Source organism: Nymphalis io, chromosome 6 (genome assembly GCF_905147045.1).
Source record: "Nymphalis io chromosome 6, ilAglIoxx1.1, whole genome shotgun sequence".
Classification (NCBI taxonomy): domain Eukaryota; kingdom Metazoa; phylum Arthropoda; class Insecta; order Lepidoptera; family Nymphalidae; genus Nymphalis; species Nymphalis io.
Window position 1 is genome coordinate 864,039 of NC_065893.1, and position 15,207 is coordinate 879,245.

The following is a 15,207-nucleotide window of genomic DNA, read 5'->3' on the forward strand; positions in this document are numbered from 1 at the left end:
CCAACGTAAAATTGTTAACAATTCATGCTATAAACAAAGCGGACAGCACAGCTACCTTTAAAACAATCCTATTGGACGAAACAAATGAATAACGTATGTAACCAATAAAAATTACGAACAAAACGTTAACCGTAATATAAAACGAACTTATGACAATATTTGTTCAGAAATACGATAGTTAAGGTGGCTGAGCTAAAACTAAAGAACCCTTAAAGCTTTTTTAATATAGTGAAAATACTTTAAATATATAATACCCCCGAATAAATTGTTATATATACTCTTCAGATGGAACGTTATGATAACCTAATTCGATTAAACTTTTGTTAGTTAATATTGTTGAAATATGTACTCTATAGCTACACTTTATTTGTGTGGCAACACTTTGAAAAATATTTTTTCTGTACTTCATTCAGATTTCAGACTTGTTAAAGTAAATTTGTTTAAACTATTTTAAAATTTACTCCATAGTTTAAATAAAGTGATAAACTGCTTGTGACAAATAATTTACTATCCAAAAGTGTAAAGTCACATAAGGTTACACCTATTTCCATATATGTCTCGCTGCAGTTCACAACTTTCCCGTTACCTGCATTAAATCAATATTTTCTTTTGCCACGTTTGTGCGGCATTTATTTTATCGTGTTTACGTTTAAACATGAATTAAAGTTTCAGTTTCACTTACAACTATAAGGTATGTTTGTTATGATTATTATGAGTCATAATTATTCAAATGATCTCAGGGTTCGTCAAGTTGTATAAGTGTCAACCCGTTTGAAAAATCAATACTTATGCGCCGCACCGAACTATCAACTTATCGTTAAAGCAACAAGTGTTACCTTTTTGATATCTAGCTGTTTAATAAAAACGTATAAATAATACTGATTAATTACGTTAAAAACTCATACGATAACAAAAAAACTGTTAAGACATTTTACCTTACGAACGAAATTATTTTTAAATCTAATAAGAATCATTCACATAGAAAATACAGTCAACTTTTGATCCTAAAATATATTATTTTTGTTCGTAAATGGTAAAATAATTACTTAGAAAATCTTAATGGATGAACCGATAACGCATAGAATTTTAATAATAATCATGCATTTTTAATAATCGCTTTATATTTTGGAAAATTTGTGTTTAAGTATGGGGTATTTGTGTTATATGCTATTTATATAATATGATGTTATATGTAAATAATATTTAGAAATCAATTGTAGTAAAATGAAGTAAATTAATTCCTATTTTGTTGAGAATTTGTTCTCTACATATTTTTTTTTTCTAGTTTATTTATTATTCTTTTTATTTTAAATAATAGAATCAACAATGTCCAGTATGTCAGACCGCAAAGCGGAGCTGGAGCGTAAAAAGGCTAAGCTTCAAGCTTTACGTGAAGAGAAAGACCGTAGACGCAGAGAAAAAGAACAAAAAGATGCTGAAGAAGCTTTGGTAATAATTATAGATATTTATAACATTAAATGGAATAATAACATTGATTATTTTCGTTTAGCTATTTAAATATTGTTTTGATATAAATATATTGTTACAAATTAATTGAATACTCTTGGTGCGATACATTCCTTGTTTTAAATATGTATATGAATGCTTCAGCAACGTGCATCTACGGCTTCAAGCCTGGACAGTCGCCGAGACTTGGATGAGATGTTATCATCACTGGGAGTAGCACCAGTCAAAGATGTTCTTTCATCGCTATCCTCAATGACGTCACTCACTCCACCTCAGACAGCATCGCCAGATGCCAGCCTCCCACACACGGACAAATCTAGCCTGCCTCCACATGGGTATTCATAGTTTCATTCTTCTTTAATGTTTGTTATAAATTTCATAACCATAAGCACAGCGGTGTAAACAACTTCTAAACTCTTGATTCATATTGAAAATTACTTGTTAGAATTTTCCAAATAAGATTGTATGACAACTTCTTTTATTATATTTTCTTTATGTCCATAAATGTCTTCCTTTATAGTATAAATTAGTATCTAACAACTAGTTTCCATCTGTATGTGGGGAAGGTCTCTCTGTACACCTCACAATGTGTATACAAAGTTTTAAAATTATTGGTTAAGTAGTTAAGACAAACTCACTTTATAATATATAAAATTAAAATAAAAAAATACGCATTGCATATTTATAACAAAAAAAACGCCATCTAAAAGATTGCCCTGTCATTGTACCCAAGACGCTGGCACTATTGCCTCTGCACCGCTAGATTCAGCCATTGGACTAAATAAGCGCCAGACCTTGGGTCACCAGAAGTGTGGACCAATTTCTTAGAAAAATCTTTTATGATTTTTTTAATATCAAATGAACTTTTGCTTTTATAATATTAGTGAGGATAAATGGCTTACTATCACATGCATATAATTTATAATTCTGATGTATTTTTTAGAGGGTTAAAGAAGCCACCACAGTTGCAAGTTGTCTCGGTACAATCAACAGACATTCCACCGAAAGAAAACGTCACATATGCGAAGCAAACTCAAACAACTGCTTCAGGCGTTACAGAGTTGCGTGATGGTAAGTCGTTAGAATTATATTTCACTTTCCTGTTTTGGTTTTTATTATTAACATTTTTTTTTTATGATAACATCAAGTTGTTATATTATATTTAATCTGATTAATGTTTCAAATATTAACTTATGAGAAAATTTAAGATGAAATAATAATGAATTGCATTTGTTAAAATTGTTTTAAATATGCGATTCAGTATAATTAGTTAATTTTATTATGATTCTAAATTCAAATGATGATTCATTTGACACAATAAGCTAACCAAACTCTCAAATACCATTCAAAGTTTTTCTTTTAATTTTTTTTTAACTAAATGTTTTCAAATTGTTTGAGAGTTTGTTTCATAAAATATTAATATATTAATGATTTAACTGTGATGTCTGGGTGATGGTTTTAACAAGGTCATTTGCAAATATTTAATTATTGTGACTAACATTTTATGAATTTGTTTAAAAAAAAAAAATCATTCACGCGATTTATTTTAGTTCATAGCATAATAATTATGTACATTTGCCTCTTTAGTTTTAGTTATTTCATACTCCACGGGAACTTCCCTCATATGTATATTTGCAAATGAGACCATTTTTGTGATAACCAACGACATCTTTAGTTACAAGACAGTATTTACTTTTCTCGCGTTATTTATGTTCTAGCCTTGACGGTAGTCTGAATTTATTTCGTATTGAATAGATTTATTATTCCGCATTAGTAACAGTAACATGTAACCATAGATAATAGAGAATATTTATTAGAATAGAAATGATTTACAACATTTTTTTATTTTTTATCTGTATTTCATGATTAGTTATAAATTCGGACTACGAACTTTCACGCAAAATTTTGTTTTCTTTGGCTTAATGTTTATTCTCAAAGTGCCAAGTGTTAGTTTTTTTTTCTGTTGAGCCAGTAAATTTGTTATTATGTTAAGCAACCATTTTGAACTTGGAAAAGAACATCCTAGTATAGGATCCAAATATAGGTTTTATTTTATTTATTTTAAATTATTGGTAATTATTAATGAAATCGTTATTTACAAAAAATACACAACAGCAATATAAATGTTAACATGAAAAAGGATAAGCCTGAAAGGCGCATAAATACTTACTAATGGGTAAGTTTGTTTTTTTTTTAATTCTTAATTCAATTTTCTTAGTCCTTGCCAAATAATTTCTTTAAAAAATATAACAATATACCGTGAAAAAATAATTAGGTAAAGTTTTGTTGATGATCGTTCGAAAATTGCATCGAAAAAAAAAACGTAAAGATAATAATTAATTTATAATAAAGAAGCAAAAGTAAATACTGTATGAGTTAGGTGCAATGTTTGTGTTTGTGCTACCATAAAAAAGGCTGCTCTTCCAATGCATCACCGCTTGCAGGATACATGGAGGACTGGTGGCGGCCACGGAAAGGTAATTACAACTTTATTAACATTAACACGGGGCTTGGTGACTTTATAGCATACGACAATATACATTTTTTTATTTAAAAAAAAAAAACAAATACTAAGAAAATATTACTAGATATAAATTTAGCGTTCCAAATATATGGGAAATTATTTAAATTCTTAACGGTTGCATTCCATAAATTTAAAAACGAATGAAATCGTAACCATACTTTGCTGCGTTTCTCTCGAAAAAAGGTATTTCCATAACATAATGGTAAAGATAACGTTATTTAAAAATAAAATAGTGCTAATTATTTAAAAGAATTTTAGAAGTCATGATTCAATTCTATTTCGTAAATTTTGTTTGTTCCTATTGTCTTGTCTGTGGTAGATAAAAAATACATTTAAATTACGTTTATAAAAAAATCCAAATTTATATCGTTACTTCAAGCCCTGTTCATCCATTTTTTTTACCAAGGAATAATCATGAATGACCGTCTACATATTATATTTAAAAAAAAAAAGATATTTTCTCAGTTTAAACGCAATTTATTTCACGGTCTTTGATGATTATACGTTGTGTGTTTGTTTGTTACGTTTGATTTAATTCGATTCACATTTAACGCATGACAGACATCTCTGGGAGTCCATGTTAGGGGCCATCCATAAATAGGCGCGCAAAAAAGAAAATGAAAAGAATGGAGGGGCTATGCTTATAATTTTTTTTTTTTTTAATTATCACTACGTTTATTTACAATTTGTGAAATATTAGTGAAAAATTTAAAAGGCGTTGGAGTAAGTGACAGGTCGTGACGAAGGATACAGAGTATTAAAAAAGGTGTAATTTCTGCGTCGAGTATTTATGGATGACCCCTTTTGATTAATTTTTTTTTTAAAGTCGCATGTCAATTGTTTGTACTGGACCAACAAACGCATGCTTTTATATATAACAATATTAATGGAAAAATCATTTTATATATCATTTGATTTTTGAAGTAAAAAGAAATTCCCATTATCAATATTAAAAAAAAAATGAACGCTAAAAACGAATATCATGGAATTTTATTCAATTTTGATATAATTATTATTAATAATGTATTTTTACGTTTAAAATACAATAGAAACGAATCAAGTTCCAATATATGTCTATAGAATAAATGAATAAATGAAAAAGAATATCGTTTATAATATGTTATTTGTATACAGTGTGTATATTTAAAACTGACGGATTATTTTCATTTTTTGTCCTTATATAGCGCACGCAACTGACTACTACGGTAAGTCATTATTCCCCCTGATCGCTTCCTATCGTTCTCCTAACATTACCTCTTATCTGTTATGTCGGTTAAATAACATGGTGTCGGCTGTACTGTCGTTGGGACATCTATTATTCTGTATATATAGAGTATCCTCTTTCACGCTTCTAGAAAATTTTTCACTAACATTTCATAGATACGGTTGAGCCAGATTACTCGATATATTGATTCAGAATGGTCATTAAAATTATCAATTTTTCATATATATCTAGAAATCTGGTACATAATCTACGTATAGTGGTCAAGCAATGCCCGGGACTAATGCATCGCCGTATGATGTGGTACATTCCATTACCAAAAATTATATATTTAAAAAAAATAATGTGGCCTTCCAGAGTTCTCCACGTGGTCGAAAAAAAAAACCACCAACGAGGCCGCAAACATTTAATTCGTTCAGAAATATAATGATCTATAAATATAATATGTGTATCGATTATGGTGGTGGTATGGGGATCGCCATATCATCTCACGCCCACTTAACCCTTCGATTCCACTAACAAACACTGCACAGGTCTTAACACAAACGACTCGTTTTATTTAACTGTAGGACTGCAACTTGCGGTTAATCCTTTGAATCGAATCTGAGGAAAATGAGAAATAGAATACTTTGTAACCGATTTGCAATCGTTTCCATAGCCTACAAACAGTCATATAAATAAAAAAAAAATATAAAGAAAAACTTGAACAAATTACGAACGTGATTCAAAATCAGTTATAATTTTTTGTATTTAAATGTTACTTGTATGTATTTAACATAATGTTGCAAACATTTGTAGCGCCATGTCTATTCGTAATAAAAAAAAAAATCCTAAAGACAGTTTTACAGTTAAATGAAATGTTGTCGCGTTTCATTATGTATAATATCAGACACAAATCGCTAATATGTGTATAAAGTTTAATTTATAATTTGTAATGGTCGATAAATACTGACATTGTTTTTTTTTTGTTTCCTCCCCTTTTCAAGACGAGTACAATCTAAACCCGGGTTTAGAGTGGGAGGACGAGTTCACAGGTAGGTTTCAAATCTGGATCATAAGAATCATTGAACTAAACTTGCCCTTGGTAGAAGCCTGTGCCACTGTCACTTAGCATGTTTGTTCCTTATTTATATATTTCATATATGTAACGCTATCTATCAATATAGTATGCTAACAAAACATTTAACATAGCACATTCTTAACGAACGAATCGTGTTGTTGACTCATACAGATTATGCAAATTAAAAAAAAAGTTTTTTATTTTTTTAATATTTTGGTCGATTAAATGAATGTAAACTATTACAAAATGTAAACAAAAGTATTTTGTTAGAAGACACGCTTTGTCTGTATGGGTTAACATTATAGTACAATTTTGATATTATAATGTCTGTAGTTTTTATAATTATTATTTTATCAAAATATTTTTTTATCTACTGTAAGATACGCTACATATAAATGTCGGCCTTGTTTCTTTTTTAAAAACGTAATAACAATATGCATGTGACAGAAAAGTTTGTATGCATGACCACGTGTCATCATATCATTATAATATTATTATATATTTTTTTCGTATATATTTTGTAAAATTCATCTCTCTAGTGGAGAGCTCGGGAAGTTTGAATATTTTGCATAACGTGATTTTTTTTAGAGCTTTCTGTCACTCACGATTTAAAAGCTTACTGTAACTGTGTTTGCCTTGTAGCTGCATTCGATTCGGTTGTTTTTTTTTATCGAATCATGAACGTTTACAATTTAAAGCATTTGTTATAAATAATATATAAGAGGATCTTGCAATAATTCCATAGATACAGTAAATATTTATGTTTGCAATAATTGTTATAGACAGAATCCTAAAAATAATGCAAGCAATTAAATAGCACAATTGAATATAATGCTATGTAATTTATTTACTGTAACTATAAAGTTTTAGTATTAATTGATTTTTAATTTCACGTCACTATAAAATATATTATTTTTAAAAAGCAAATACATGCACAATGTCGTCGTCTTTGGCGTACCGCAATGAATCAATGCTTGCGCTAATTAAAAGCCAAAGCAAAGGAAAAATAAATCGAGCCACTGATAATAACCATAACATAACATATTTTATCATAAATATAAATAATAACAAGAAATGAAAAACATATATTGTCTATGGCTCGATTTATTGTATTAATATTATCAATGGGATACTAATGAATCGTGATAGAAAACTCCAGAGTAGTATTTCATTGTCGCATCTACTTCGTGAGGTTCATTATTGCTTTAGTAAAAGCTAATAAAATGTGTAAGATATAAAAAAAATATCTCGTAGTCAATTTTATTTGTAATTTTTGTTCTTCAATGGTTTTTTGTAGTTTTTTTTTTTATTCTTACATATTTTAATTTCTCATACACTAAGCGTAGCCCATCTTAACTCTTTTCGCTAGTAGTTGCAATTTACACGTACTTCCTTTCATACACCAATCACGAAAATGTTACATGAAGTTGTTTTATATTATCGATAATGTTCTTTTTTTTTCGACGTACTCACTTATATATATTATAACTCGTTAACTCAATACGTATTGATAAAAAATTACTTCATGGAATTCAAAAAGGGTACGACTGACTTCACAACGAGAAATATGCTTAAAATTTGATATTTTCATACTAGAGGATAGTCAGTTAATTTGTAATATAAGAGAGAATGAGAGTCAGTCGTAGCCACGTAGTCGTCACCGGCCGTCGCAAAGGGCCATTCTTATTCACCGTCCAGTGCTTACATTCGACGGGGACGGCGCTCGACAAGGTGACGACGAGGAAGCTGCCTTCCATGGAAAACTCCCGCCGGGCATCCTGCCCCACGGACTGCCCACGGTAAAGGAGGTGCAGCCCGCCGTCACCGCTGCGCCGCAGGAGAAGAAGGAGGAGGAAAAGGAGAAGAAGGGTATGGCCCCTCCTAATTCTTCTTAAGAACTTATACTTTCACTTTATTTATATGCAAGATTACCCAAGAGGAACTGCGCTAGCCCGTAAATGTCCCACTACCCAAAAGTTTGGATATTAATCCACTATTTTGCTCCAGTGCGGTATGAGAGAGATATTTAACGCATTCTTCGCTGTCGAGCACGAGACGAGTTATAGGTCCAAATTCACCCTCCGATCCAAGTGTTAGATCGTATCTCACGGCGAGTTTCGCTTGCAGTCCGCGAGCTGAGCAACGACGAGAAGCAGACGATAATGCTGTCGGCGGAGTTCCAGAAGTTCATCAGCCGCGCGGGGCGCGTGATCGAGCGCGCGCTGGCCGAGAGCGTGGACATCTACACGGACTACACGGGCGGCGGCGACGGCGAGAGCGCGCACGACGACCGCTCCGACGCGCGCCTGGCGCTCGTGCGCACCTTCGCCGACGAGCGCTGGTCGCGCGGCCGCTGCGTCACGTGCCTCGACTGGTCGGCCGTGCACCCCGAGCTCATGCTGGCGTCCTACCACAACAGCGACGACGCGCCGCACGACCCCGACGGCGTGTGCCTCGTGTGGAACACCAAGTTCAAGAAGACCACGCCCGAGGACATCTTCCACTGCCAGTCGCCCGTCATGAGCGCCACCTTCGCGAGGTCCGCCCCTCCCTCTAACTGGCTCAGTAGTCTCACTTGGCAATCGTTAAAGCTCGATTCTCGTCTAGGTTCCATCCGAATCTCATCCTGGGCGGCACGTACTCGGGGCAAATCGTACTCTGGGACAACCGCGTGCAGAAGCGAACGCCAATACAGCGCACGCCGCTGTCCTCACTCGCACACACCGTGAGTGATCGCCGAGTAGTTTTGCCGTTTGATCCGAATATAATTTGTAATTACAATCGAACATTCCATCATTATTGTCATGCTGCATTTTATAATTGAAAAAAAATTCGAAACACGTTGGATTAAAAAAAAATTTTATTAATAAATATTTATATATGCAGCATCCAGTCTACTGCCTATCCGTGGTAGGCAGCCAGAACGCCCACAATCTGATCTCGGTGTCGACGGACGGGCGCATGTGCTCGTGGTCGCTGGACATGCTGTCGCAGCCGCAGGAGACGCTGGAGCTGCAACACCGCCAGAGCAAGGCCGTGGCCGTCACGTGCATGGACTTCCCGCACGCCGACGTCAACAACTTCGTGCTGGGCAGCGAGGACGGGAACATCTACACCGGCTGCCGGCACGGGCAGCGCGCCGGCGTGTCGGACAGCGTGGAGGCGCACGCGGGCGCCGTGACGGCCGTGGCGTGCCACGCCGCGCCCGCCGCGCTCGACCTGGCGCACCTGTACCTGTCCGCCTCCGTCGACTGGAGCGTCAAGCTGTGGAGCACCAAGGTACGCACCCCGCGCGCCGAGCGCCCTGCCGCACGAGTCCGTCAGTCACGCTCGCTGTGCCCCCTCGGCAGGAGAACAAGGCGCTGTACTCGTTCGAGGACAGCGGCGACTACGTGGCCGACGTGCGCTGGTCGCCCATCCACCCCGCGCTGTTCGCCGCCGTCGACGCGGGCGGCCGCCTCGACCTGTGGAACCTGAACAGGGACACTGAGGTGCGTGGCTTAAAGGATATCTATATTTTACCGCGATCAATTCAACTTAGCTTACAAATTGTGCACAAGAAAATTACTGCTTATAATTATGATTGTAATAATCTAAACTAAAAAACAAAATTTAAGGACTTACATCGAACCTACGACATTATATCTTAAAGTACATTTATGTTATATAAGTAAGGTCAATGCATCTCTATGCCGCTGGTGCAATAACTGCTGTTGTTTTTGTATCGAACGATGCTTTATGTTTATTGCTCCAACTAATCGGGCCGCGTGTCGCAGGTGCCGATCGCGTCCGTCACGTCGGAGGGCGGCGCCGCCTTCAACCGCGTCTCCTGGAGCCCGAGCGGCCAGCACGTCACCGCCGGGGATGACGCCGGCAAGATATGGGTCTACGAACTGGCAGAGGTGAGAGCGTACAAGGGGTATTGGCTGAAGAATATGACCACTTATAAACATCTTCGGGTAAAATCGATCGGGTAGACTTATCGTAATTAATCAATCAATCAACAGCCAATCGTTGTCCACTGCTGAACATAGGCCTCTCCCAAGGTGCGCCAAAGCTCCCTGTCCTCCGCCTTCCGCATCCAGTTGGTGCCCGCCACCTTCTTAAGGTCGTCGGTCCACCTGGCTGGAGGGCGCCCTACGCTGCGCTTGCCGATTCGCGGTCTCCACTCTAGGACTCGTCTGCTCCAACGGCCATCGGTCCTACGACAAACGTGACCAGCCCACTGCCACTTCAGCCTGCTAATTTTTCAAGCTATGTCGGTGACTCCGGTTCTTTTCCGGATAATCTCATTTCTGATCTTATCCTTCAAAGATACTCCGAGCATAGCTCGCTCCATAGCACGCTGAGCGACTTTGAATTTGTGGACTAGTCCCGCAGTTAGTGTCCACGTTTCGGCACCGTATGTCATGGCAGGTAAGACGCATTGGTTGAAGACTTTCGTCTTCAAACATTGCGGTATAGACGACTTGAGGACTTGACGAAGGTTGCCAAATGCTGCCCATCCCAAGCGAATTCTTCGATCGGCTTCCTTCTCGAAGTTGTTCCTACCGACTTGTATTATCTGTCCTAGGTAGGTATATTCACTAACAACTTCGAGAGGTTTCCCCTCGACGTATATCGGTCCCGGCACGACATGCCTATTGAACATGACCTTGGTCTTGTCCAAGTTCATACCGAGACCGACACGCCGGGAAGACTCGCCTAGGCTACGCAGCATTTCGGTGAGTTGTTCCAGCGACTCTGCTATGATGACGATATCGTCGGCAAATCGAAGGTGTGAGATGTACTCGCCGTTTACATTGACTCCATACCTAGTCCAATCCAGCGTTTTGAAAACGTCTTGCAACGCGTTGGTGAACAGTTCCGGGGATATTACATCCCCCTGTCTCACCCCTCTGCGCAGTTGGATCGCCTTGGTCTTACAGTCCTGGATGTGGACAGTCATTGTAGCGGCGTTGTACAGACATCTCAGTACCTCGATATATCTCCAATCGATATGACATCTCTGCAATGAGTCGAGCACTGCCCAGGTTTCGATGGAGTCGAAGGCTTTCTCGTAGTCCACAAATGCCATACACAGTGGCTGATTGTACTCTTCGGTTTTCTGCACAATCTGCCGAACAGTATGGATGGCAATGTTGGATGACGGAATTAAAGAGGCTTGCTAGCTCTTTCAGGACCGGACACGGGTTTATCCGATCTTTAAGAGAACAACTGCCCATAAAACCTCTCTTCTTCTCCGACAATCTCAGGCCTAGAGGTAACGACCCCACCATTTTCAGTTTTAAGTTTTGCCAGACGCGGCCTCCCAAACTTGCGAGCGAACACTTTCGATCCCCGATTTTGCTCAGTCGCAGCCTTGATGGCACGGGTATTGGGGCGTCGGAGATCGCGTCGCGTCAGCGTTTTTATTATTCGATTTAAGGCCTTATCTGACAAAAACGATGGTAGTTCTCGTCGTTTTCTCATGAGCTCGAGTGTCTCAGCAGAGAGTTTTGGTGCGTTGTCTCTTCTCTGTGGCGGAAAACACTTGCGGGATGTGTTTTGCAGTATTTTGACCAGCGTGTCGGTTCTCTCATCAATGCTGCTTATGGTTTCCAACGCGGTGAATTGTTTTTGAAGTTCCATTTGGAACTTTTCGGAGCCTTGAGCAGCTTGGAGCATGGTAGGTCGGAGAGTAGACCTCATCATTCTCGATCTTTCGGCTTTTAAGTTGATATTTAGAGTGCCTCGAACCAAGCGGTGATCACTTCCGGTATTAAACCTGTTGATCACTGAAACATCTCTAAATATGTGCCTTTTATTCGAAATGATAAAGTCTATCTCGTTCCTTGTCACGTTATCGGGGCTTCGCCAGGTCCACCTCCTCTGAGGCTTCTTTTGAAAGAAAGAATTCATCAAAAAAAAAAGCCCCTGCCCTTCGAGAAAGTTTACCAGCATTTGCCCCCTGTGATTTCTGCAGCCTAAGCCGTAAGGTCCGACTTTCGATTCACCGCTATCTTGTACTCCCACTTTAGCATTGAAGTCTCCCATAACAACATTGTAGTGGGCCTTCGAGGTGTCGTTGAGGGCCTTTGCGATGTCCTCGTACATCGCTTCGACCACATCATCAGAGTATGTCGAAGTTGGCGCATATACCTGTACGACCTTCAGGGAGTACCTGTCGGAAAGTTTTAGGACAAGGTACGCTACCCGGTTCGACACACAACTGATTTCCACAATGCTGCTAATGAGATCCTTTTTGACTAGAAAACCGACACCACCCTGGGAGAGGTTATCACCTTCGCGGAAGTAGAGTAAGTTACCGGACTCTAGAGTTATCGTGTCCTCCCCCTGTCTTCGGACTTCAGATAACCCCAGTATATGCCAGTTTATATGACTTAACTCTACTTCTAATTCGGCGAGGTGATGGTCCAGCCTCATCGAGCGTCCATTATACGTTGCCATGTGCAGTCGTTTTATACGGTAGCCTGCCGTGAACCGGTGATTCTTAGCACCCCCTGCCCTGCCGATACCGCGACCGCTGCCTTGGTCGGGCCTAGCGGGCTTGCCGGTAACTGGGGGGCTTTTTTTTGGGCGCATCTGCCATTAAGGGAGGGGTTTGCCCATACTCGCCGCGCTGGGCAGGCGTGTTGGCGAGCGCAGTAGGGGGGTAAGATGTTTATGGGAGGGGGGACGCTGCTGCCCATCCCCCCTTTTCCCCCGTCCCTCAGTCGCCTCTTACGACACCCACGGGATGAGATTGGGGGAGTACTATTCTAAGCCGGTACTCCACGGCACTCGTAATTAATATACTAACTTAAATCAGCATATTTATTTGCATATTGTCCTGATATCGAGACTCCTGTATAAATATCGTAACGTATACGAGTGTAACTAATGGTGGACGACCACGTGGTTCGCAGAGCGTGGCGCAGCCGCGACACGACGAGTGGAGCAAGTTCGTGTACACGCTGCAAGAGCTGCGTAACAACCAGGCCGACGAGGAGACCGACCGCCTCAGCCTCGCCAGCGGGCCGCCGTCGCTCACCAGCCTCACCTCCATGGCCAGCAACCCACTTAGGTGAGACAAGTGCACTAAGCCACATAACTAGAATCTACTCAGTTGTCAATTTTAAGGTACCATCGCGCGATACCTTGGCGACGTGCGCAGTGCCATCTTAAGTCTAATTATTTGTAGCGGAAAGTGCACCACGCCATCTCGAGCTTTTATACGCAAATCATTTGTTACATACTTCACCAAAAATCAATAGATTATAATGTGTTTGAATTTAAAACATTAATTAGAAACTATAATAATAGTAACATGGTCAGGATTCAGTGTCATTAACAATAGATAGTGGTGACCACTTCCTTCGTCTTCCTGAAATAAGTGCTTAATCTTTTATGAACACTGATAATGAACGATGATAATTGTATCGAGCCAACTGCACCTATAACGTTTATGAGGACAACATGTAATTTAAATCAATGGCAAACAAAACGAAATATTATTACAGCTTTTCAAACAATCAATCAATGACCTCTTTCATTTTCTGTTAGCTGATAGTTTATATTTCTTGAACTGCCTTTTCCAGATAACTGATGCATTGGGATATTCGCTGCGGATGGAAATTGTAGGTTTATGGAAAGGCTGGGCTTACGTCGTGACTGAAGGAAACTGTGGTGCATAGAGTATGATTAGTTTTTAAATGTTTCATACCTAATGTATGGATAATGAGTTGGTTCACTAAGTTTCCTGGTGTCGAGTTTATGAAGAGTAAGTTGATTCCTGTAAATTCTGGACACGGTTATTCCGCTGCGGATTTGTCGTCGATATCATATCGAAAAAAATTAGCAAGAAAGTATGAAATATAAAAAACATAAGCACAATATTCATTGCACTCATAACTGATATTAAGAAAGCAGATATATGTACTCCAATAAAATATAATTCGTGTCATTCGTTTCCTAATAATTATATAAATGTTTAAATAACATAGTGGTAGCAAATGTTGAAAATTATAATGGCTACCGTACTATATACCTATACCTGAGTTATTGCCTTATTCGCAGTAAAAACTTTGTTGTTAATGTTAGATACAACTGCAGACTTGATAATATTTAAAAATATTTTGGAGTTCTTGTATATGTAAATAATATCATCAATCGTAGGCATTATAAACTATTTCGAAAAGCAATTTAGAAGTATTCATAACACAACATAGATAATTCCATTGCAAAGAATCAGAACGAAAATGGGTCACGTGTGAACTTCAAATATTCACAAACGGACCATACAATACACTGGGCAGCAACAATATTGCTTTATCTGAATGTTACAACGCAGCTTTATATCAACAATTATGAAAACAATTGATATTATTACAAAAAATGTTAGAATAGTATAAAGATGTAATTATTGTTACTTTTGCATGAATAACTCATTATTGTTAGTATTAAACAAATTATATTTATTAAAGACTATTCTTTAACAAGTTAAGCTTGTATTCCTAGGTACCTATGCATTGTAATAAAAATATGAATAAATAACATTTGCTTTAAATATCTTTTTTTATTTAAAAATTATTATTATTCTATATAATAAGCTAAATAGCAATTTTTTGCCTTACAGATTTCGACAGTTCTCAAAATTTTAAAGATTTTTTAGTTCTTGCTAACATTTTTTTTATAAATTGAAACTTATTTTTAAGAGTAAGTTTTAAGATTTAGTAATCTATGATGGCAGGTAAGGTTTTTTAGTATTTTAGTGGCTTGTGTAACAAACCTACCTAACTACCAAAAATTAGTGCAAGGAGATTGATAAATATTTCATATTAATAGTATATTTAATTTGTTATTTTGTTTATCCATATTACATTGATTTTGTTATAATTTATAAATAAGTATGACGTAATATTTTTCTGTTAAGTGGTAACTGTCTTTTAAATA

At 37.7% G+C, this 15,207-nt stretch overlaps 1 protein-coding gene across 13 annotated transcripts; it reads left to right on the forward strand.

The window, feature by feature from the left end:
• Nucleotides 1-397: 397 nt before the first annotated feature.
• Nucleotides 398-14,821, forward strand: LOC126769121 (cytoplasmic dynein 1 intermediate chain). Of its 13 annotated transcripts, none has more exons than XM_050487691.1 (15): nt 398-691; nt 1,319-1,449; nt 1,612-1,802; nt 2,411-2,538; nt 3,882-3,944; nt 5,176-5,196; nt 6,200-6,247; nt 7,972-8,142; nt 8,401-8,812; nt 8,881-8,998; nt 9,160-9,552; nt 9,624-9,764; nt 10,050-10,175; nt 13,182-13,339; nt 13,854-14,821. In XM_050487691.1, exons 2-15 carry the CDS (start codon nt 1,327-1,329, stop codon nt 13,855-13,857), a joined length of 2,097 nt encoding a protein of 698 aa, XP_050343648.1. In that variant the 5' UTR covers nt 398-691; nt 1,319-1,326; the 3' UTR covers nt 13,858-14,821. The 13 variants fall into 13 exon arrangements, with proteins under 13 accessions (XP_050343648.1, XP_050343651.1, XP_050343650.1 ...); XM_050487694.1 differs by having other exon boundaries at nt 8,005-8,142; XM_050487693.1 differs by having other exon boundaries at nt 3,912-3,944.
• The last annotated feature ends 386 nt before the right edge of the window (nt 14,822-15,207 follow it).